Source organism: Urocampus carinirostris, chromosome 6, assembly GCF_059441175.1.
Source record: "Urocampus carinirostris isolate Australia breed hairy pipefish chromosome 6, RoL_Ucar_1.0, whole genome shotgun sequence".
Lineage (NCBI taxonomy): Eukaryota > Metazoa > Chordata > Actinopteri > Syngnathiformes > Syngnathidae > Urocampus > Urocampus carinirostris.
This window is the reverse complement of record NC_142354.1, coordinates 2,592,811-2,617,393: the sequence shown is the minus strand read 5'-3', so window position 1 is coordinate 2,617,393 and position 24,583 is coordinate 2,592,811. Positions and strand designations below refer to the sequence as shown.

General features: G+C 41.0%; 1 protein-coding gene across 3 annotated transcripts in view; it reads left to right on the top strand.

Moving 5' to 3' along the window:
* Positions 1-24,213, top strand: part of ripor3 (RIPOR family member 3) — a 75,633-nt gene extending 51,420 nt beyond the window's left edge. For all 3 annotated transcript variants that reach the window (XM_088337469.1, XM_088337468.1, XM_088337470.1), the window contains exons 10-25: positions 2,477-2,602; positions 4,495-4,640; positions 7,902-8,028; positions 8,799-8,953; positions 9,057-9,248; positions 14,035-14,125; positions 15,192-15,422; positions 16,248-16,357; positions 16,480-16,630; positions 16,696-16,825; positions 17,759-17,941; positions 21,049-21,216; positions 21,287-21,489; positions 22,356-22,439; positions 22,556-22,646; positions 22,718-24,213. In XM_088337469.1, the coding sequence (XP_088193595.1) occupies positions 2,477-2,602; positions 4,495-4,640; positions 7,902-8,028; positions 8,799-8,953; positions 9,057-9,248; positions 14,035-14,125; positions 15,192-15,422; positions 16,248-16,357; positions 16,480-16,630; positions 16,696-16,825; positions 17,759-17,941; positions 21,049-21,216; positions 21,287-21,489; positions 22,356-22,439; positions 22,556-22,646; positions 22,718-22,818 (2,289 nt within the window). In that variant the 3' untranslated portion in view covers positions 22,819-24,213. The remainder of the gene's footprint in view (positions 1-2,476; positions 2,603-4,494; positions 4,641-7,901; positions 8,029-8,798; positions 8,954-9,056; positions 9,249-14,034; positions 14,126-15,191; positions 15,423-16,247; positions 16,358-16,479; positions 16,631-16,695; positions 16,826-17,758; positions 17,942-21,048; positions 21,217-21,286; positions 21,490-22,355; positions 22,440-22,555; positions 22,647-22,717) is intronic.
* The last annotated feature ends 370 nt before the right edge of the window (positions 24,214-24,583 follow it).

Below are 24,583 nucleotides of genomic sequence, written 5' to 3'. Positions count from 1 at the left end.
TAACGAACGCCCCCGCCTTCTTCCAGTTCCTTATCAACGACGTGCTGCGTGATGTACTCAACAAGTTTGTGTTTGTCTACTTGGATGACATTCTGATTTTCTCTTAATCCCTGGAGGAACACAAGCAGCACGTCCAACTTGTCCTTCGATGACTCCTAGAGAACTCCTTCTTCGTTAAGGCTGAGAAGTGTGAGTTCCACGCCCAAACCGTGTCATTCCTGGGGTATATCATCGCGGAGGGGAGATTACAGATGGATCCTGCAAAGGTGTCGGCAGTCACCTCCTGGCCTGTCCCCAAAGATCGCAAGAAGCTCCGGCAGTTGTTGGGTTTCGCCATTTTTTTACCGACGATTTATTCAGAACTATAGCACGGTAGCGGGTCCCCTGACGGCTCTCACTAGCCCCAAGGAAACATTCAGATGGTCTCCTGCGGCCAACAAAGCATTCACCACCCTCAAGATTTTCGACGGTGCCCATCCTCCAAGTACCTGACCCGGGGCGTCAGCTAGTCGTTGAAGTGGATGCCTCGAACGTAGGAGTTGGGCCTGTCCTCTCTCAAAGGTCGGCCGAGGATCAAAAGATGCATCCCTGTGCATTCTTTTCACGACGCTTATCCCCCGCCGAACGCAATTATGACGTGGGGGATCATGAGCTGCTAGCCATAAAATTGGCACTTGAGGAATGGCGCCACTGGCCGGAAGGGGTGCCAGTTCCGTTCCTGGTTTGGACTGATCACAAGAATCTTGAGTATATCCGATCTGCCCAGCACCATGAGGGTTCACCCGACATTTCACGTCTCTCGCATTAAGCCTGTCCGCCAGAGCCCTCTGGTACCTGTACTCTTCCGAACACGACTACGTCCTTCTTCTCCAGCCCCGACCAACAACATGACGATTCCGCCTGTCCGCGACCATTCCCGCCAAGCCTTCGCCCGCCTTTCAAGCTTCATCAAACCATCAAACAACGGATCAAAGAATCACGCCTTGTCATTCCTTCATTCCAATAAAAACCAAGAAACGAGTGCAAGTGATCTCAGTTTTTCTTCTGTCCCGCCGGACATCAAGAGCAGATAATTAGTACTAAAATATCTACTGCCACCTACTGATATGGATGACTATTACAGTTCCTCGTCTGAAAATGGCAAAATACTGAATAATGGCCTGATTTTTTGGGAAAGATAAAATTGAGCAAATTCCAGCGGCACACTAGACAAGGTCTCACGGCACACACTAGTGTGCCGGGGCACACTGGTTGAAAACAGTTATAACTGACCAATGTATCACCCACTTCTTGTTCATCAATCAACTAAAAAAAGTTATGTGAATAACAAATGGAAAGGCCTGTAGCCATCCATGACTTCAACTTTTTGCCACAAGAATTAACCAGAATCAACCGATTTTCATCAACAATGAACTCCAAAACAAGTGCTATGGACAGCTACCGTACCATTCATCAATGATATCTTGTTGCAGAAAATATCAAAACTTGAAATAACAGCAGAAGGCACACACACACACACACTTCTTTAAAATATTCGCCATCGGTAAATGGTTTTCTGTGCTTTGCTATGCAGTGAGTAATGTGATAGCTTGCTTCAGTTGTGGTGTTTTTAGCAGTGACAAAGGTTTTCATGTTCATGTTTCGTCTCGTAATGACGTTTAACACTTGATGCGCGAGGTACAACGCTCTCGGGGCATTATGCACAAAACAGCACGGTCATTTTTTGCACAAAGCCTCAGTCATCTGTCCACGCTGGATGGAAAGAATGTGAGGTTTTCGCTCGAGGGACCGTCATGATTCGTTCGCTGGCTTTTGTTGGCTGGGTTAAAACACGGATCCCGCTTCTGCGAGGCGCCGCGCAAACACACACTGACACAAAAACCCACGTAAAGCCTCTAAATCACACGGCGCGCAACTTAAAATGTCTAAATTTCAGGTAAAAATGCGCATTTTTAAAAGTCTAATCATTATTATTTTGCCGTGCGCTTGTGTGCCACTGGTTATGCCCTCGCGTGCCACTGCTGGCATGCGTGTCATAGATTGCCGACCCCTGCTCTATATTATAAGTGGTCTTGATTCACAAGCATGTCGGGACTCAGGAATTAGCAGAGCTGCAGCTGTTATTGTTATTCTTCCTGCTTCAGTGACTCTGCTCCCGGTCGCTTATCCAATCAGAAGGTGTAGGGTGGGTAGCGTCAGAAACGGAAGGCGGGAGAGAGGTAGAGAGTGGTTGGACTGCATTTTAGCCTAAATAACACAATTTGAATTTGAATTTAATCAGCCCTTTTGAATAAATAAAAATGCAGATACCGATATCTGTCAAATGACCAAATATTGGTGCCAATAATCGTCCCGCCAGATAATCAGTCGACCTCTATACTTTAGTGTTCCTTAGTACATTCCTATTGTCTTCCCAACCCACAAACTGCAGCTTTATTATAGGTCTACACTTACCTACTGTTCATCGGTGGTTTAGGTGGTTATACAATTGGGCCGTCAGCGCTGGAGGACCCGTGGCCGTATCCAAAACGACGACGTCCAGTCCTGGGATGAGGAGGAGATGCTCTTTCTCCCGCACATAAAGCACAATTTTGAAATCAAGGTAAACACGGGCCATTTGTTTGACATGCCTCCTCTACATAGTTTTACTGTCTGCGTTTGGTGAAAGAATCTTAACATAAATATCAGATAAATGCTATCCGGTCTTCAAAAGGGTGTTTTTTTTTCTTAATACACGACATGTGTCTCCATGTTTGGATCTATTATTCAAAGCGTTGATTATATAATAGATTCTTTGTATCAAGTGATTTATAAGCCATCAACTACATTAAATCGATGCAAATGAAAGCGCACACAATTCTGTTGTGGCGCTGGGCGTTGTAATACCACGTTGGTCTGTCAAAGGGGGCCAAGACCATTTTTATAATAGTTATCATTTCTTAAAATCCGCAATATTGAACATTGCATCATTACAAACAAAATTGGCATGAAACTTTGTAGTGTTTGACTGTTTCATCATGAAACAAAGTTAAATCATTTTCAAGGGAACAGAAGGTGCTACAGAAATACAAAGAGAAAACATTTTTGACGCCCCCAGAAAAATTGTTGTAAAATTCGGAAAGTGGGTTTACATTTTTTTCACGATCGTTCGTAAGTAGAATTTGTTTAAGTTGCTCCAGTGCTATATTTTGTATGGAACGTATGTTTAAGGTTTATACAAGTATGTTTAAGGCTTGTATAAGTACGCTGTATTGTTTTGAAACTGAAAAATAAACGTTTAAAATAATAATATTCTCTATAACGTAAACAAAGCAGGCTGAGTGATAAAGCATAGTACTGAAAAACAAAGCTACATTAGGCGTTGACATTCTGTGGTCTGTGAAGCCCTTGAGACTTCTTGTGTTAAGGGCATCACAAATAAACATGACTTGACTTGACTGTAAAGCTAAAGATAAATAAAGTTCAGTTTAGCTTACTTTTGGAAGAGTTAATGCGACTTCCTCCTACGTGGTAAAAATTGGACGAAAAAAAAGTGATCCAACCATTTTCTCAACCACATCAAGCTTCCTTAAGATCAAATATTCCGGCAACTCTGTTTGACAGCCCCCCCCCTCCCCCAACGGAGGAAAACAAAGCCTACTTACAACGAAGTCAGTTGTTAAGTCAGTAGTTCTTTGTTCCTTTGTCTCTTTGTTTCCTTATCCTCACTGTAAATGTGGAACTGGAGTCGTCCAATTTCGTTGTCACAGCATATCCCATGTTGTAACAATGACAATAAAGGCATATTCTATTCTATATAACTTTAATTTCAAAGGAAACGGCTCGCCTCTTCTTTAAGCTTTATATCAACCATATCGAATGGATGCACGAAATATTAAACAATAAAAACATCAAAGTTTTTAGCGTGCTAGAGATGCAGTGCAGTGTGTATACACATGAACCAGGAAGTAGAAGTCTGATTTCTTCTTTGGGGTGGATGCTGGGTGACTTCTCACAGCGCCACGCAGCAGAGAGAAGCTCTGTAGTAATGTCCTCTACTCGGAAAAAGGTGCACACAATTCAAAATCTAACTTACAGCGATGTCCGGATATTTTTCGACATCCCGAAAAAAATGTTGGTATCTTAACTTGAATGTTCGTAAATGGGGGAGCGTCTGTATCTTACATATTTGCAGGTGTATAGCATACATTTCTATGTATTTTTGTTATCAAGTTATTTTACAAACACTTGGATTTTTTTTTTAGTTTGTATTATAGAATATTCTGTTGTTTTGTACACTATTATTCTATCCGTCCAAAATTTCAATATTTGAATAAGGAGGAGAAATTTTGAAAATGCCTTTAAGAAATCCGATTTATTGATTAAACGAAAAAATAATTGACTGATTCATCGATGATGAAAACAATCTTTAGTTGCCGCCCCAAACAAGTGAAATAAATGTTGAGAAGGCCCATTCTTGATGTTTCTGGCTAAAGTGGAGCACCCTTCTGTCAGGTTTCAGAGGCCAAGGGTCTAGGTTGGCAGCTGGTGGGCATGGTGACATGTGCAAGCTCACATTTCTTTGTGGCTACTCCGCAACTAATGCTGGTGGACATCACCCAGCTGGGGACCATCAAACTCCAACTGGAGGTTACCTGGAAGTAAGGAATACATAGACTCGCGCACACACACCTTTAAAACAACAAAGATTAACTAGACAAATCCCGCAGCAATTGTGACACTTTGGGCTTGGCATGTGGTCCATAGCATTTATTCATTAGTGTGTGGTCGTCTGCAAGTAGTTTGCATCTACTTGTTTGCATCGACTTGTTAGCATCTATTTATTAATATGTAGTTGTTAGCATCTACTTGTTAGCATTTAGTCGCCAGCATGTAGTTGTTAGCATCTACTTTTTCCCATTTACTTTTTACTATCTATTCGTTAGCATTTAGTCGCCAGTATGTAGTTATTGGCATTTAGTCATTAGCATCTACTCATTTGCATCTATTTGTTAGCATATAGTTGTTAGCTTTTACTCGTTGGAAAACTTCTATTTAGCATGTAGTTTTTAACATACTTGTAAGCATGTAGTCGTTAGCATATAGTCATCAGAGTGTAGTGGTTAGCATGCAGAGGTGGGTAGTAACGGAGTACACTTACTCAATGCTGTCTTCAAAATGGTACATTTACTCTGTTACATTTACCTGAGTAAGTTTTGGGAAATTTTGTACTTCTAGTAGTATTTTTAAATCCCTATACTTTTACTTTTGCTTGAGTAAAATTGTGGAAAAAAAACAATACTTACTCTGCTGCATTAGGCAACACTCAAGTGGTTACTTCGTTACGTACTTTGCTGGGAAATTATTAAGTGTCTGTTTGTCCCCGCTAAGGCGCTTTTATTTTGACGCAGAACTCCGCCAGGCGCAACCATGTTTAACCAATCAAATGTAGCAGCCTCGTTACGTGACCATATTCAACTTCAGCGGTGGGGAAAAGTTTATTACAGATGAAACAGATCGAAAATGTCGCTCAGCAATACTGACTATTAAAAAACAGGGGAGGAGGAGTACCCCTGTCCTCAAATCAAAAGCAGGTTCCTCTTAAAAAGGGTGCCAAACACCAGCAACAATATGCAATGTCTCTTGTTTGCCTAAACAAACGGAATTTTCTGCATTTAAGAATTCAACATCAAACTTAAGGAAACATGAAGCATTTCGGCTTACAGCGAACTTCGGTGTCCTGTAATGTGCTTGGAAGTAAAATGTATTACTATTATTTTGCTCAACCATCCTGCGTCATTGATTTAACCTTCTTGTTTGAAAAAATATGTTTACATTAATTACATATGTAGGAAGGCTTTTTTACTGTGCTGTATGTGCAGTGCATGTAAATTTAGCCTCACACACACATATATATGTGTGTGTGTGTGTATATATATATATATATATATATATATATTTCTAATGCACATGCAAATCAACTTACAATGACACAGATTTGTAATTTATTGTTGATTGGAAGGATTTTGATGGTTTGATGATCTGATTATAAAAGAAAATCAATACAGTCACTCAGTACTTGAGTAGTTTTTTCAGAGTACTTTTTTACTTAAGTAATTTGGATGACTAATTTTTACTTCTGTATGTGTCATATTATTCTGAAGTAACAGTACTTGCTGCTGGGAACAAAGTAATAAACTAGCAAGTAGGCGCTAAACGACTAACAAGATATATAGTGTGTGTGTGTGTACATACATATACAGTTGGAACCTCGGTTCTCGACCATAATCTGTTCCAGAACCCTGTTCGAAAACCGATTTGTTTGATCACCAAAATCATTTTTACCATTAAAAATAATGTAAATCGTTTTAATCCGTTCCAACACCTTGAATGTTTACCTTGAATGTTTAACGTAAACCGTACGAAAGATTACGCTAACATGAACATGTAAAAATCAAAAAAAGAATTATGCATAGGATTTCTTACCTTTGTGGTGATCAGCAGAAGGTGCAGGTGGACGGTGGGGAGAGGATCAGACACTCGCACACCTCCTATATATTTTGCTATTATTTCTTTCTTAAATGCAATAGTTGTACGCACTACTTTTCTTTTTTCACCTGTAGCAACTTTGCTGCTTGCACTGACTTTCTTCGGAGGCATAATTAGGGGCTAAAATACTTCGTACACCTATATTAAAAGCGAAAGAAAAACGAAGCACATCCGCACGCGACAACAGTTGGTCACGAAAAGAGCGATCTACACCCGTACGCCGCTCAGCATCGCACCCTAGCGTACGCACTCACGCATTACCGGCGTTCGAACTCCGATTTTTTGACCGAACAGCGAAGCAAGAATTTCTCAATTTTTGGTCGGACTCCGATTTGTTCGAACTGAGAGGCTTTCGAAAACAGAGGTTCCACTGTATATCTATCCATCCATTATGTGCACCGCTTTATCCTCAGTAGGGTCGTGGGGGTGCTGGAGCCCATCCCCAGCTATCTTTGGGCAGTGGGCATGGGACACCCTGAACTGGTTGCCAGCCAGTCGCAGTGCACACAGAGACGGACAACTCACTTGCTCATTCACACCTAGGGACAATTTGGACCGGCTAATTAACCTGACATGCATGTTTTTGGAATGTGGGAGGGAACCGGAGTGCCCGGAGGAAACCCACGCAAGCACGGGGAGAACATGCAAACTCCACACAGGAAGGTTCGATCTCATGACCTCAGACGTGTGCCGCACACGCGCTAACCACTGCGCCGCCGTGCTGCTACCATATATATCCATTGTTCTTAATTTATTTGATTTGTACTATTTTATTTTTTTTGTTTATTAAAGCACATGAATTTACATTGATTATTATTCATCTACTTTTGAAATTTATTCTTTGTTGATTGGATGTACTTTGATACTTTGATCTGATTGGTTGTTTTAAAAAAAAATCAATAAATACGATGTTGTTACAGTTACTCAGGACTAGAGTAATTATTTCACCAAGTACTTTTTTACTTAAACTCAAGTAAGTATATGGATGACTACTTCTAATTGAGTAATATTATTCTGAAGTAACAGTCCTTTTTACTTGAGTAAAACTTTTGGCTATTCTACCCACCTCTTTTAGCATGTACTGTAGTTATTAGCATCTACTCGATGCCTTTTGCCCATGGTTACATTTAATGTGAGTCGGTGACCCACTGGGGCCATCCCTATTAAAAATATCTGGAAACGTTTCTGGTTACCATGGTGACCAAGCCCTCCAATGTAAAATGAATGGGCCCATTCATTTTGGATGGCAAACATTGCAAATAAGTCATTGCCAGCCCAACTCATTTCCACTGTACTTATAGCAAGAGTGTCAATGCGTTGGCCTGGCATCAGCCAGCCCCAACTAATTATGTTTTGCGTGTTTGTGCGTGGAGTCCATTGGACAATGGTGAAAAGGGGGGACTTTTATCGAGCAGCAGACCGTCTGGATGGAGCAGGAAGACATCAGTGCAAAGTTGGACTGCACCCAGCACACCATCCTTCTCCGAGAAGTACTTACTGGTAAGTCTGACATGATGTCATAGTGAGCTCGGTCGTTGCGTGATATTGCTTTTTAACTACAGCAGCCAGATACGGACCGTAATCAAACTTATGATGAAAAGTCACAAAACAAACTGTAAACACTCAAAAACGCCAGCCAAGTACCCAGAGCAATTATGTTGGGTGAGTGTCAGAGTTGGGCGGAGCTATGTAAAGAGTGCATGCACTCTGATGGGCGGAGCTTTTTATGCACTCAGAATCTTTAAGTTTGATAAACACTCCCACAGTCCAAAACATATATAATAATGTCTGGATTGAATTAAACTGGTCATGATTTTCATTTTTCTTTTTCTTCTATTTATTTACTTCCCTTTTCTCTGTATTTCTACAGCGCATTCTGTTCTCTTGAACTGAATGGCTTTGTATTGATTATGTATGGCTGTTTCATGCCAATTTTGTATGAATGATGCAATGTTCAATGACAAAAATTGATTGCGCTGCTCTGCTTTAGCATATGCTACGACTGGAATGATGTAGGGAAAATTCTCATGACCCTTGTTTTGTTTTTGACCCAATTGTAGTCATAAGAGCCACATCTGGCTCACGAGCCATTCGTTCTCAAACCCTGCCTCATACGATGCACCCCAGCTTTAAAGTCTAACAATGCCAGTTACATCTGTTTTACTTTGAAAAGATTGAGTCTAGCTGAGTAGGTAGTATCCTTGTTTATGAAGGGTTTAAATATACAATTCTCTTACACATTTCTAATACTCTGAATTGTTGTTCTCCAGTCAATGGTGCGGGAGCTGCAGGACGGAGGAGGAGGTTCCTCAGTCCCACTTCGGATGTCTAAAAGTGGAAGGCGGGAGAGGGGTGTGTCTTTAATGAGCTATCCTTCGTATTCCTCCATCGTGTCTGGTTTATCACATGCCAAAACACCACCGAGGTATGCACACTAAATGATTTAATGTGTCCACCAGGCCATCATTGTTTTTGGTTTTGCCAAACTTAATTTTTTCATTATTTAATTGATCCTTCCACGCATTCAGCCTCAGAAGCAGCATGACGGGTAGTCAATCTAAATTTTCCCTGGCGGAGGAAAGAGTTCAAAGTGAACCCACCAAGAGTAGCTTGAGGAATCTAAGTGGGGAGAAAGATGAGGATGATGAAGTGGAAGCAGAAGAAGAAAATGAGGAGCCCCGGAGTGAAACGTTTGCTTTTTCTTTTGTGGATCTTCACAGGTAACATCAAAATTTAACACCCGACTGATTGTACCCTCAGGGCACTTTTATAGCATCTATAAATTATACATAAGCTATACTGATCATACAAGGTGTTCGAAAAGTGAATTTGATATCTAAGAAACGATTAAGTATATAAAAACAGGGATCAGAATTTTCCGCGGATCCGCGGATTTCCGCTGTTTTTGAACCCCAAAGGTCATTCCCGTAAATCATCTAAATTCGATGAGAAAATATTTTGGGGGAGTGAGGTATGATACGTGACTGTTTCATCACCCCAAGTTAGCAGTTAGAGATCGCGAGAAAAATCGGCAAAAAGAAGCGCAGCGCATTAGATCTATAACACACAACGTGGTTTAGCTAACAAATAGATCGACTCCTACCATTGGTCGATAGGTTCGCTGTTAACCAATCAGCGGAGCTTTTGTTCAGAGCATTGGATTTCTCAAACATGGCGCTCCTTCCGGTCTTTTCAAACGGTGAAATGAGTGTTTGAAAAAGTAAATATGAAAATACTAAGAAAAGAAGACAAGGCTTTTGTCTCCGAGATTGATAAAGGAATCAAGAATAAATTTAAGTGGTCATGGCTGGAGAAGACTGTCACAGTAAACGTTAAAATCGGCACAAAGATCGAGGAAGTTACAGAAACTTTGAGCCAGTTCATCGCAAAGTGTGATGTTCCAGGGAAAGCAAAGTGTCTATACTGTGTCGATCTGATCAATTATGGTACGCGAGGTTGTGTGGCACTGATCGATCATGCTAAAATGAACAAGCACAAAGCAAAAATAGCTTGCCGGCGATCAAATTATGCACTCGGATCCGCATTTAAAATCGGCAGTGAAACTAACAGCAACACCACCGGTTCAACATTATTGGCCGTTCCAAATCCTTCCACTTCAAATACTAGCAGCAGTCAACCACTGGTTCCCCTGTGTGACAGAAAATCCCAATCTAAGGTATTTATAAATCTATTTATTTATGAAATGATTTTATCTTTTGTGTTTATACAATCTTTAGAACAGGATAAACAAAATTTAAAATTTGTTATAAACATGATTAAAATAAATTATTTTGTATCATCATGATCATGTTCAATATTACAAATGCTTTTAATGTCAATATATTATTATTTTTTTAATTTATATATATATATATATATATATATATATATATATAATACATGGTTTCTGTTTTGTTGGATTTAATTCATTCTAGTGCAATTTTCACATAGCAAATAAGATAAATGCTGTTGGCTTAAGGGGGGCTTCGCCCCCCACCGGGCTCCGCCCTGGACCTGGCCGGGGCCTGCGGCCCCTGGACCCTGGCTATTTCAGCTGAAAATGAAAATCTCCATTCTGATCCCTGTAAAAACTACATCTGGTAAACTCAGAAATCTTGTAATCTCAATTTTTACATGGAATGTTCAAAGTGAACACCATTGGTCACAGGACACACATCAAGCCGACAAGTCAAATTCCTGCCAATTGTGTCCCATTATTCCATTGCCAATGGTTGCAACAGCTCCTGTAATTCGTTCTTTCTGCTTATCCACGTCTTTTAGAATAGGGGGCACATAGACCAATCCTTTTAAAAATCCATGCAAAATGAAACTGCATGGTGTGAGCTCTGAATGGCCAGGACATTAACTAGTGACCATTCTGCCCAGACCGTCAAATCCATCTGTCTGGCAGTGTTGTGTTCAAAAACTGTCAAACCATGAAGCTCCAATGCAGTGCCGCCCCATCCTGTTAGAAAATGAAGTCAACAGACTTTTTCTCACTCAATTCATCCATTAACCAGTTTTCCAGCATGTCGAGCTACAGCTCACCATTGACTGTTGCTCTTTCAAAGAATAATGGTCCATAGGTGGCTTACCTTTGGGTAATGTTGCTTATGCTGAGTGTTATGCTTGTTAACTTTGCAATTTACGGCAAAAGTTGCCTTATCACTAAAAACAAGCCATCATCATCCATCTTTTGTTGCGTTGCAATGTAGCAAAAGTCACGATGAGCTGGTTTATCAGTGTCCTTCAACTTTTGGACTAACTGTAGCTTGTAAAGCGTCATGAGCAGTCGTCTTCCTAAGACACGCCAAAAAATTTCTTGAAGGACACTGAAGTTCCTTACTGGCTTTTATGGTCGATGTATGAGAGCTCCGCTGGAAAGCAGTTCACATCTTTTGAAGTTAAGGGGCATCCTGTTCTTTTAAGCACCCATCTTTTATGAATTCACCATGCCATCTTGATATGGACTTCCTTTCAGGTGGCTCCTTTTCGAATTGTCTGTGAAATGCACGTTCATGATTCAGTTTTTGCAAGTTCAAGCACACAAAACGCCTTTTATGGATGAGTCATAGTCTGAAAACAAAGACTAATAATAAAAGCCTTACTGAAGCTTAAAAATGGCACCACTTTTATCTTACAACCATCCCAAAGTTAATAGTTATGGAGACTCCTCTTTATAGTTTTTTCTTAAATACATGGTACTGCTTCATACAAGCTTAAATCATTCCAGGATTGTGCTCATAACTCGAATTGCCCAAGTAACAAGCGAATGTTCTTGATATAAAATATTTTAAAACTAATTATTCCTCCCAAAAGCATCCAAGTAAACCCTACATAGCTATAAAACACATATTCCTGATCACTAGAAACACGTTTTTTATAAAAATTAATCATAAGAAAATACAATACTAAAATGAATAGAATCATATTAAGAAAATAAAATGTGAGTTTACTATGAGCACTTACCAAGGCGGAAGACGGCCTAACGAAGGCTTATGTGTGGTGCTGAGGAAGGGGTTGAGAGGGAGCTGGGGAGAGCTTTGCAAGGAGTGACAGAGATTGCATACCTGTCAACTTATACGTTTTAACCTGAATTATATACATTTTTTGATCCTTTCAAATTGGGTACTTTGTATATCAATTTATATGGTTAAAAAAAATACATCTCGTCTTGCCTCTTTCAGCTCTCACCCGGGTCGTCTCAGTTCCTAAACAGACAACAACTAATTTTGTTGCTGTATTTTAGACAGTCTGTCTTGCTGTGAGTAAATAGTTGCCGCGTTGTGTTTGTAAGGTTTATTATCACTCAACAAGTGGAATTTCAACCATTAATACAGGAAGCAATTGGCAGAGGTTGATAGGTATATCGACAGTTAAGCACTTACTGTCCACTTAAAATTAAACACACTTTAGCTTTAAATAAATGTACAATTTCCAGCACAATTTTTTTGCCTGTAGTAGTTTGCGTGCTCATGCTGGCAGTTTGGGGTCGCAAGTGGTGAGCGGTCACAAGTAGTCTCTAGTGGTAGCCTCTGGGAATGCTCACAACCTAGATTTTTCTGTGTATGGCGCAGTGTATTTCATTTATTTTGGCATCCTCTCTTGTTTGCCTCTTTCCCCCGTCTCTCTTTGCCGCTACATCAGTGTTATTCTTAGGGCGGGCGACATCGAGAGCAACCCTGGCCCCCAGTCCAAAGTCAAATGCCAGTGGTGCTTTCGAACCATTCGCTGCGACCACACCCCAATCACCTGTAGTGCCTGCCCACGGGGCTTCCATAAATCATGCACCGGCCTTTCCGAACGAACTAAGGACTTCAGAGGCTTCGTATGCTTAGTTTGTTTGGGTCACACCCCGCCAGGCCTGGCGGCACAGGACAGTCGCAGCCCCCTCTCTGCATCAATTTCTACCGAATCTATCATCCCTCCTTCATCATCACTTCCATCTGCACCATCATCACATCCTCCTTTATTATCGCTTCCTGCTTCATCTACCCCAACCGCTCCGCCTGAAGGGACCAAATGCTTCTTATGTCTTCGAGTCATACAGCGTAACAACGCCCCCCTTCAGTGCGACTCCTGTGATAACTGGGCGCACAGATCCTGCACTAAGGTCAGCCGGTACAACAAATCTCCGCACTGGACTTGCTCCAACTGCCTCAAAGGTCCGAGGCCTAATATGCGGAGACTTCAACGCCCACCATCTTTCCTGGGAAGACCTTGTACAAGCCGATACCAGAGGGCAAGCCATCTACGACTGGCTGGAAGACAAAGATCAGTATCTCCTGAATGATGACCCCCCAACACGCTACTCCCATCACTTGGAAATAAGTAATCTAAGCGCACCAGACTTAACAATCGCGGATCCGCTCACCGCGGAATCCTGCAGCTGGACCCCTCCCTCCGAAGATGGCAACATTTGACGGGGAAATGCGAAGACGATTGGTGCCGTCTCTGCGGTGAGGACGAAGAATCGGCTGAGCATCTCTGGCTGCGGTGCCCTGCACTCCAGTCTGCCCGATACTACCACCAGCTGGGATTCTCCTTCGGAGAACTAAGGATCCTCCCACAAGCGAGTCTAGCGCTACTGAGGATTATCCTTAGGCGCCTTGAGTGACTCAACAACAACATCAGTGTTAAATATTTTGTTCATGGGGACATTAAAGGCCCGCTACACTTAGTATCCACCCTTCATACCTAATGCTTATACAATGCAATTAATGCAATATGTAGAGGCTAAATGTAAACAAAACACTGTGCTACTGAGAATATTAGACCCCCTATCGCAGTGGAGATGCAATTGCACTTTATTCCTGAATGGTTAAAAAATCATCACATGCAGACCCTTGAGAGAGGCTCCTGTGGTGAAATTCTTGTGTTTAGAGGTGCTTGTATAAAGGTATTACAGAATGTCTTAGTTTAACATTAGATGGTGCTAAATGTTTGTCCTATTGAGGTTTCAACTACCAAGTAACGATAATCAGAAGAAATATTTGTTTATTTTAGGTCCAGCACTCCCGACATCCTAAAAGAAAACTCTGCAGGCTGTGTGGAGGCAGAGGATGATCCAGCCTGCTGCATCAGCCAGGAGCACAAAGTTTGAGCTCTTCCTTTTTTTTCATTATCTCAACACCAGTGTTGGGCGCGTTACTGAATAAAAAAGTGATTAGTTTCAGTTATTTCATTTGAAAAGTAACTACGTTACGCCCCACATTACTGACACCCAATAGTAGCACGCTACTTTGAAAGTAACCATCTAGTTACAAATTAACGTAAAATGTCCCTTTGTAAACCATTAAAGAACAGAAAACATAGCAAATCATGAACTGGTTTTAAAACGTATCAAATCACAATATGTTGTGACAACGGCTGCGTTCTGAAATTATATTTAACACGATACAGGACTTGTTACAGAGATACATTGTTTTGTAACGCGTTACTCCCAAAACAGCTCGAAACGAACCTACCGTATTTTCATGACCATAGGGCGCACCGTGTTAAAAAAGACGCAGTCTCCGAAGCTGGTTCTACTTCTGTATTCAACATGAACATAGGGTGCACTTCACGACAGGGTGCTGGTGCCCCCTGCTGCAGCCACGTTACAATAACGGACAAGCACACAAGTGTTTGTAAATGAAAATACAACAGAAGCAAAACAAAATAAAAAGTTTCGTTGTGGTTTATTTAAGTGTTGATTGCAAAGTAAACACTCTGATAACACAAATTAAAAATAAAAAAGCTAGTGCAAAACCGAGTTTGGTGATCGCTTTTTTTTTTTTTTTTTTTTTTTAACCAGTAATATGTATCAAACAATACCGTCAAAATCCTCATCCCGTTTCTGACCAGAATAGCTTCACTAAATCTTCATTAAATTTTTTACCCTGCAGACACTTGGCCACATAGACCAAAATTCAACAATGTATTCTTCTCATCATAATCCTCTTGAAGTTTCTGTGCCACCCTAGTCCTGGTCCAGGTGGAAAAATGACACCAACCTGGTCAACATCCACCACATGATAGGGTGCTCTGCACAATGAAGAAAATCTGAAACTTATGTAAATCTTGTGGTCGTGAAAATACGGTAGTTTGCATTTTGTCCATAACTGCAAGTGGTCTTCAGGACATAGATATGACTTTTGACTTTGACACTTCCTCAACGACAGGCCATGCAGGACACTGTCAGCCACACATCCTCATCCCCCTTGGCAAGTCCTCAGGTGGGATGGTCTGGATCTGGGAAGGCAGTGCCCGACAGCAGAGAGCGGCGAGCTCAGGCTCTGCGATTGGGGGTGCTCATGTCAGAGCTGGAGAGAAACTTGCGCACACAAAAAAACTGTGAGACACCGTTGAGGGTCCTGAAGCAGCAATTGGAACACCTCAACACTATCTTGAGGGTGAGGCGTATGTGTACAGGAGCACAAATAAATGAAATTTCCAGCACCCGTAGATAGCAGAAAATAATGGCAAAATACTCGATGTCTAGCTTTTATCCAGCTCCTATTTGTTTTGTTCCTTTGTCTCCAGAAGCTTATACGAGCCTATAACAACACACGTACCAAACCCTTATACAATCGGACATTCTGGGTTCCCTCGTCCATAGAAATGCATTGCAGTTTGTCAGGATTTATTTCCTTTTTTGTGTGTGTGTATGTTTTTTCTTACATTTAAAACGTTTAAATGTTCAAACAATGTGTATGGGGTACATGCAAATCTGATACAAAATATCCCGAGAAGCTGGGCAATGTCATGTATTTTTTAAAGCCACATTTAAATGGAGACAAGTGTCTGCTCTGAATAAAGCTCTGTGGTTGTTCACAGCACCAGCTCAACATGGCTAAAGGATGTCTAAATCTATTCTAAGGGTTGGTCAACATAGTATTTGAGACAACATATTGTCACTTTACTAGAGAGAAATATCAAGTTATTTAACAATAACATCTCCAACGTTAGGGTGACACTAGCTCTTACAAGTCACGTCAAATTAGGTTAATTAGTTGAAACTAAATCACATTTCTGACCCTGCAGTGAATAAACAATGCTGATCCTTTATCTTTTTGTTTAAATGGTGATGGCAACAAAATGTGTTTTATCACGTCTATTGCGGACCAGTATATTTTTGCCTGAAGCTGAAGCTTTTCATCGACCTTATCGACAATTATATTAATATAACCCCCCAATGCATAATTTTGAATGTGAATGACTTTTTTGAACTCCCTCAGAACGACCTGTCCGTCATGAGGCCATCATTATCAGATGACAGCTTGGCTGTGGAGGAGGTTCTATGCAGCTTTGACTTTTTATCACATGACGATACTTCCTTACAGAATGGGTGACTCTTGTTAAATTACAAACTATTCAGCAGTATTTGGTGTTGTGTTAGCTTGTGTCATTTTATGTTGTATTGTTTGTCAGTACTGATCGATTTTTTATGCTGGCAAACATCCCCAATAGGGCACCTTGCCTGAAAACTGCGGCCCCTCTCACGCTGGACAATCAATGGGCTTGTGAGGACAAGCCACCGGTAGCTCCTCTGACTTGTGGTCATTGGGGTCTGGACCAAGCTCTGGAAACACACATGGACACATGCTGCATCCTTTTGGAGGTACCAACAATTTGTCTTTAGATGTTTTGAAAATGTTCCTGTGACGTTCTCATGGTCCTTCTTAGATGCTCCAAAGAATCAACTTTAGTTTGGCTCGCGTGGAAGTCCTTAAGGACGTTTCTCAACAAGCTGACATCCTCGGTAGAATTGGATGTTTACTGCTGAATTGCAAGGACAACATCAGCACTGAAGACCGTCAGTACAACAAACAACTAGCTAACTAAACTACTAAATAACAAACTTACTACTAACGTGTGTCTGCTTACTTTTTAACTGCATTGAGAGTGGAGTGATTTCTTCAATTTGCTTGAGGGATGGTTTATTCCATGATTACTGGTTGTTAACCGACTGAGCAACCGACCGACGGACTAACCAGATTTTATTATTTTTTTTTTGAGGAGGCTACTTCTTTAGCTTTGTTGATTAGTTGGCTGTTTCGACGGCCTATCCCACTTAACGGATTGTTCATATTCTGGTTTTATTCCGATGTTTGGTTCATCATTTTAGTAAGTGATTACGAGGCTACCTGTTGCTTGATTGGGAGGATTGTTTGTTGGTTATTTTTTGGGGGTGAGTTGCTGTGTTGGTAATTCGCTGGTTAGTGTAATGCGGCTACCAAATACATTACGTTGTGGGCCCCTTGCATGTTTCGTCGGTTTACTGGGTGATCAATTTTTTTTGGTGGTTGCTAGGCTAGGCGGGTGGGGCAGGATGGACGCACGTAAATTAATACCTTGGTTGCTTTATAGTGAGTTTGTTGGTTTACTAGTTGGTTGGTTGGCTTGATGGGTGGTTTGTTGCCTACAGGTTGGTTACCAGATTCCTGTCTGGTATTTTTCGTGTTTGTTTGTTGGTTGGTCGGTTGAACCAACCAACCGACCAATCTTAAACCACCACAGGTGGGATTTATCCCCATTTCTGACAGCCATGTCCAAGTCTGCAAGATGCCTTACCCCAGTGAAACAACAGCGTGTATCATAGCAGAAGTCAACTGCTGGTGTATGCATTAAAGTGTGAATGGGTGAATGTAAACTATTGTAAAGCACTTTGGAAAGTACATTTTTGTGTATGTAAATCAAATCAGTTTAACAAATGAGCTGACAAATTGTCCCATGGTGCTGTGTCCAGTGCTTCCTGAGGATCAGAGAAACACAGACGTTTTGCCGTTCTGGGCTGAGTGCCTTCGTGACGACGCTCCTTATTCTCCATTCTGCTGCCACTCAGACACTTTTGTCAAAGCCTTAAGGAGGCAATATTCACACAAAATTAAATCCAAAGCCAAGGCCAAACAGCTGGACCTTCCAGAAAGAGGTAACAACGAAGAACTATGTGTGTTGTTTGACTTTATGTAAACATGTGTACAACTGTGACAATACCTTTTGAGACTTTCCCCTTTTATAAATATCCATCCATCCATTATCTGCACCACTTTTTCCTCAGTAGGGTCGCGGGGGTGTTTGAGCCCATCCCAGCTATCTTTGGGCAGTGGGTGTGAGACACACTGAACTGGTTGCCACCCAGTCGCAGGGCACACAAAAACATACAACCACTTACTCATTCACACCAAGGGACAATTTGTACCAGACAATTAACCTGGCATGCATGTTTTTGGAATGTGTGAGGAAACCCAAGCAAGCACGAGGAGAAAATGCAAGCTCTGCACAGGAAGGCTTGGAGCTGGATTTTATCGTGTGACCTCAGAACTGTGCCGCGGAGGCGCTAACCACTCAGCCGCCCCTTTGTGTGTGTGTGTGTGTTTATGTATGTATGTGTATATATATATATATATATATATCCATCCATTATCTGCACCGCTTATCCTTAGTAGGGTCGCGGGGGTGCTGGAGCCCATCCCAGCTATCTTCGGGCAGTAGGCAGGGGATACCCTGAACTGGTCGCAGGGCACACTGGGACAGACAATTCGCTCGCTCATTTACACCTAGGGACAATTCGGACCAGCCAATTAACCTGACATGCATGTTTTTAGAATGTGGGAGGGAACTGAAGTACCCGGAGGAAACCCACGCAAGCATGGGGAGAACATGCAAACTCCACACAGGAGGTTCGATTTCATGACCTCAGAACTGTGCCGCACACGCGCTAACCACTGCGCCGCCGTGCTGCCTTTATATATTTACAATTCATTCATTCATTTTCCGTTCGCTTTTCCTCGCACAAGGGTGCTTAGACTGGTTGCCAGCAATGTTCCCTCTAATTTTCCACGGGTCTGAGCGTTCACACAAAGTCGGTGAGTTACGCTTGAAACAGTGAGCAACCATAATCTCAATTGTGGCAAGATAATTAATTATCAAACATGTCCAAAACTTGACATCAAGTTACATTTTGCTGAGTTTCCGGCAATGCAAAATGATTTTTCTCTTTTGAATGAAATGACTCATGTACTATTGCAAAGGTTGTACGGCCTACAAACGTCGTTTGTTCTTACAATTCTTTCAAGATATCCATTTTTTTATATTTCCTGATATATTTTGTCGCATATTAACATTTTTGGGGGCTTATTTAGTCGGTTGTAAGATACAGAACTGTACTTAATCACATTTTTTAGTGGAAGTAAACAAGATTCACTTAATATAATTGGAAATTATTTGAATGCAACACAAACTTTTTCTTTTTTCCGTGTTTTTCTACTTTTTTTTTTTAATTCCTTTTAAAAAATCTCATTGTTTTTTCCGAGCTGTTACTTTTCTTTTTTTTCTCTATTTACTTTTTTCCTACATTTCTTTTTTTGTTTTGTTTTTTTTTTCTAATTTTTTCCTTCTTTTTTTCCTCTTCCCTTTTCCCAGCTTTTCACTACTTTTTAATTTTGGTATTTTTTTTTTTGTTCTATTCCCCTCTTTGTCATTTTGTGCATAATTTTATATAATATTTGGTCATGATGGGATTAAAGAAGCAAAAACAACCTGAAGAGCTGTTTAGGACCCTTGTGCGCTGGCTAGATTTTCTTGTGCGCTGAGAATGTGCGAGCAGTGCGCAATTGCGCATGCGCGCAGCTTAGAGGGAACATTGGTTGCCAGGCAATCATAAGGCAGACAGAGACAAGCAACCACCTACATATTATCCACACACTCAAAAGAAAGGAAAATTTGGACCTGCCAATCATTCAGCCATTCATGTGTTTAGTCACGTGCGAAGAAGCTAGAGTGCCATGTGAAAATCCATTCAGGCATGGGGATAAAACAGGGAGGCTGGAATTGGACCCAGAACCTGTGAACTGTGAGGCAGACATGCTAGCTACAATTCACGCGAATCCAATGCGAGAAGTTTTAACATCACCAGAGAAATTCAATAAGACATTTGACAGAATATTGCTAACCGCCTCGTGGGCAATCATGCGGAAGTACAACATGGGCCAGAAACTAGTTCAGACCATTGGACAGCTGTAGGCCAATGCCAACAGTGTGGTACTTATCAATGGCACCAATGGAGCATGGTTTAAAACTGCAGTTGGTATGAGTAGAAATGCATTCTCTGTTCTTCTTTTTCCAACTTTATTTAATCTTTCTGGAGATGATCAGGACCGAAGTCCTGGACCAACCTGAAGGAAGTCAATATTAGGGTACATAACGTCACTTACCTATTTTTTGCTGATACTGCAGGACTGGAGGGATATTTGGCTAATCACATAGACAAAGCATCAACCCAGTATGGGATGAAAATCAGCACAGAAAAAAACGACCAATAACCCCCAAGGTATCACCAAAAACATTACCATCAACACCAAGAGGTAAAACCTGTCTCCAAACTTAAACTTTTTGGAGCTGTCGTATCAGAAGAAGAATCTAAACCAGATATCATAGCCAGGTTAGCTAGAACCACAGCCACACTTGAGACTTAAACCCATCTAAAAAGACAAGAACATTGCAGTTAAAGAAAAACAGACTTATGCTAGCGCTGGGTACTTGCATCTTCCTCTACGCTTGCCAGACAGACTCTCATAGCAAAGCTTAAAGGAAAATCCATTCAATGGAGATGCGATGCTACAAAAAATACCTAGACCACAGCTACAAAGCCATGGTAACAGAGAAAACGGTGCACTACACCATCAGGATGCGCATTTTACCCTACGAAGAACTGTTGTCAACTGCGCAGATGAAAACTGCATTTGGATAGTCATGTCTCAAGATCAACTGGACTGGCCAAGATTATTCTCCAGGGCAGTCCGAAGGGGGCAGAACGAGAGGACATCAAAGAATGGACAGTTGCCGACTTTACCACAATTCAAATTCAGGTCAGGAACCGTCAGTAGTGGTGAGAACTGTCAAGTTGCATCCTCAGTGGTCGCCCTGATGACCCAGGCAGTTAAGGATTTGTGAATGTTTTTTTTTTTTAAATCAAGCAAAGGAAGTTAACTTCACTTAGCTTATGTAAGCAATGGTGCTTTTCTGATTTGCGTTTAGTTTTCAGCACGCTCTTGCAGCAAGTGCAGGCGGCCTGCAGGGCAGCGCTGTGGCCTCCTCAGCCTCCTTGCGCTGCCGATAGAGTGAGCATCTTCCAGTTATCTGCTTACCTGAGACGATGTGATGTGACCTCACCAGGCGAGCTCGTTGGCCGCCTATCAAAAGAAGGTGCCTCCAACAGGGCCGTCAGCCGCCCCTTACAAGTAACTCACAATGCTCTTGTGCTGATATTTTCCAGAATACTTCCTCTTAGCTATTAAGGGTCAGAAGTGCAAGGTTGCGCTGACTAGGATGACGTCAAGGAGAATTGCCCAACTTCTCCCACTAGGCTGCACCCTTCGGAAGATGGCTATGCTACTGACAGACGCCGACAACAAAGTGTGCCAGACTGCTGCCCGTTGCTTGAAACGGACTGCAAACTGTGCTGCCTTCCGAGCGAGGGTAATACACACTCCAGTGGTTACGTGTGCAAGCTACATTTTAATGTGCGTTGGTATGTACAGTAGTATGAAAACGATTGGGCACCATTTGTGGCTGCATGATTCAGCAACAACAAAAATAGTAATTTCTCTGACTAGTATTGCAATTTCGATGCCATTTCCAATTTTAAAATAAAACTGCATTTACTGTGCTCGTTTTTTTAATGTGAGTACTTAATGAATGTGTTTGGAGCAACAGTTCATGTCTGCATCATTCTCTAACCCTGATTCTTCTCTCAAATCTGAAAAACATCTAAGACAAGCACTTTAATTATTCACTTTTAGTGTTTGCAATCATTTAACCCTAAATCAAATCCATTTCAAATATTCGTTTGTAATTTAGATAACTTTTTAGTAACGCACATGCTCAATTTAATTGTGCTCAGAGCAATGTAATCAACTTCAAGTGGTGTATGCCATAGAAGTATCCAATCTTTTTTTCTTTAATAATTTGATCAACTACACTTAACGTATGATTGGAAGAAAATGGCAAGTAAGTTCTTAACATTTAATTGCATAATGAAATGACATGTCCCAGTCAACTTTCCACCCTGAACGTGAAACTATAAATCCTTGAAAAAAACTGTCTTGCGATAACAGAATCGCAATACGTCACTGAGCAATATCGATTACATTTTGGTTAAATGTGCAGCCCTGGCACCCACTGATCATTTTCCCTTATAATTGTTTTCTTTTTAAACAGCAATTTCAGTTAAATATATCATATTGCACAGCCTACTTTTGTTAGGTACTTATTACAGTATTAACTTACTGTAAATCCTTTATTTCAAATATGCTTCATATCAAATTTGTCGGATGTGTGTGTAGGCCCTTGTTTACTACACGGAGAGTTTGAGGAGCACGGACAGTGTTATTCAGAGAAATTCTTGTTTGGCGCTCAAATTCTTGGCGGTAAGCAAAAGCATTATTTACACAGTCTTGCAAACACTTTCACTCGGCACTTTAATTTTATTTAAATTCTCAAGCTCCAACACTGATTTGCGTGATTGTGTGCACTTGTGGTCCAGGCCGTGGAGAGTGTGGAATACATGGTGGAACTTCGCAGATGTCCGGATGAAGAAGTTCGCAAAGCTGCCCAAGAAGCGGCCCTATCTTTTGGTAGATCTGCCTGATTGAATTATGGATTTCACCCGCAATATATTTTAATTGATTGATGTCAATTTTGTCAGGTAAAAAAGGCAACGAGGCGGTCCAGAGGATGGAACAACTTGACTTGGAGATGCAGGAGGATTTTTTTCAGAATTTAGAGACTGAAATCACTTTACTATAAAGGCAACTTAGGTTTTATAGCCAAATTGATACGTATTTATAAACACAACTAAACAACAAAATCCCCTCAATGTGGTCACCTTGAACAGGGATGTCAAACTCATTTTAGCTGGGTGCCACATGCTAGAAAAAAAATCCCACGGGGGCCAGATTAGACAGAGAGAAAGATTGAGAAAAAGAGAAATGAAGCACAATAGAAAGAGAGGAGATAAAAAGACTGAAAACGAGCAAGAAAGTAAGAAACGGTGAGAGAAAAAAATAATAATAAAGTGAAAGAGTAATGGGAAAAGGGGGGATCAAATACAAGAATAAGGAAAGAAAAAAGAAAAGGAGAGAAAAGGAAATATCTGAGGAAGGATAGAAAAAAGTATACACAGAGAGAAATGTGGCTAGAGTTATTTTGCCCGGGTCGTGCCTACATTTAGCCACATCATGTGGGCATATTTAAAACTGCAGCTCATTTTTTTTTCTTGCGCTTCTATCACCATTGTCTTGCGAGCCGGACCAGAACCCTTGGCGTGCCTGATTTGGCCTGCAGGCCACATGTTTGACATCTGAGTTAGAACTTTGTCTCCTATATTAGTAAATTAAAATCAATTTAGAGGTTGTGTGTATTACTTAACAACCCAAATGGTAAAAAAATAATAATAAAAAAAAAACTATTGATTTACATAATTAAAAGTACATGAATGCGCTTTTAAAAAAAATACTTTTGGGTTAAAGAATTTACATTCCTACATTTTTTATTTTTTTTTACAGTATACGAGCCTTGTTTGGCCAGAACTTCCTACCAAAATAAGACGACGTACCGTAGGTTGATCAGACAGCAACCTGGTGAAATGTCCCACCCTATCAAGGTAGCTAGATGATATCAAATCAGTATTTGGAAGCAAGTCAAATAAGACTAAATATAAACAAAAATCTTGAGTCCCCACCAATACCTAATGTATTACAGCGTTCAAAGGCAAGCATAATAGGTAGGATGAAAACTTGCACATTTCTTAGAAAATCGCTAATAAGCACATCGCACTGGAGAACGGTTAGGACGTCTCAGTGGGTAGAAAGAGATAAACCTTATAAAAGGCTGGAAAAAAAATTAAAGAAAGATGTCAGTCTTTCCCATACATAGGAAGAGTCTGGCCAAGGTTTCATTCGTCCTGCAATAGTCTCATAAACTTGTATTCCTAAGAAATATATTTTTAATAGGTATAACCTACAGTAAAGGCAAAGTTAAAGTATCTTTTAAAATTTCTCATATAAATGATGGCAAACACCCTGGTGTGTATTTATGCTACGCATCTCTTGTCAAAAGAAATCTGTGCTAAGGCGTACTAGAGTGTTTGTCCTGCCCCGCCTGCACTATGATTTGACACAAATAAAAGTTGAACTCTCGTGATTTTTAGCGCTCGTTTTTGGTTGGATGACAGAATACAGCAACATACAGAGGTAAAAAAAAAAAAAAGCACACAGTCCCTTTAATTTTCATATTGAGGTGGTGGCCCCTAACGATGCTCCTGTGGGCTGCAATTTGCCCTGGGCAGCGAGACTCCTGATCTTCATGAATTATCACCTTAAAAAACACTAGCTGGGATTGGGTGTTAACCAGAGGTAAAAAGGACTAAAAACCAGCCCGACCCGACCCAGGCACGCAGGTATTAAAACCTGACCCAGCCTGAGCCCTACCAATTAACTTGATTCAAGGGACTGGTTCCAAAGTCTGTGTTGACTGAACACTTCAGATACCCTATTCAGTCCAAAACAAAGAA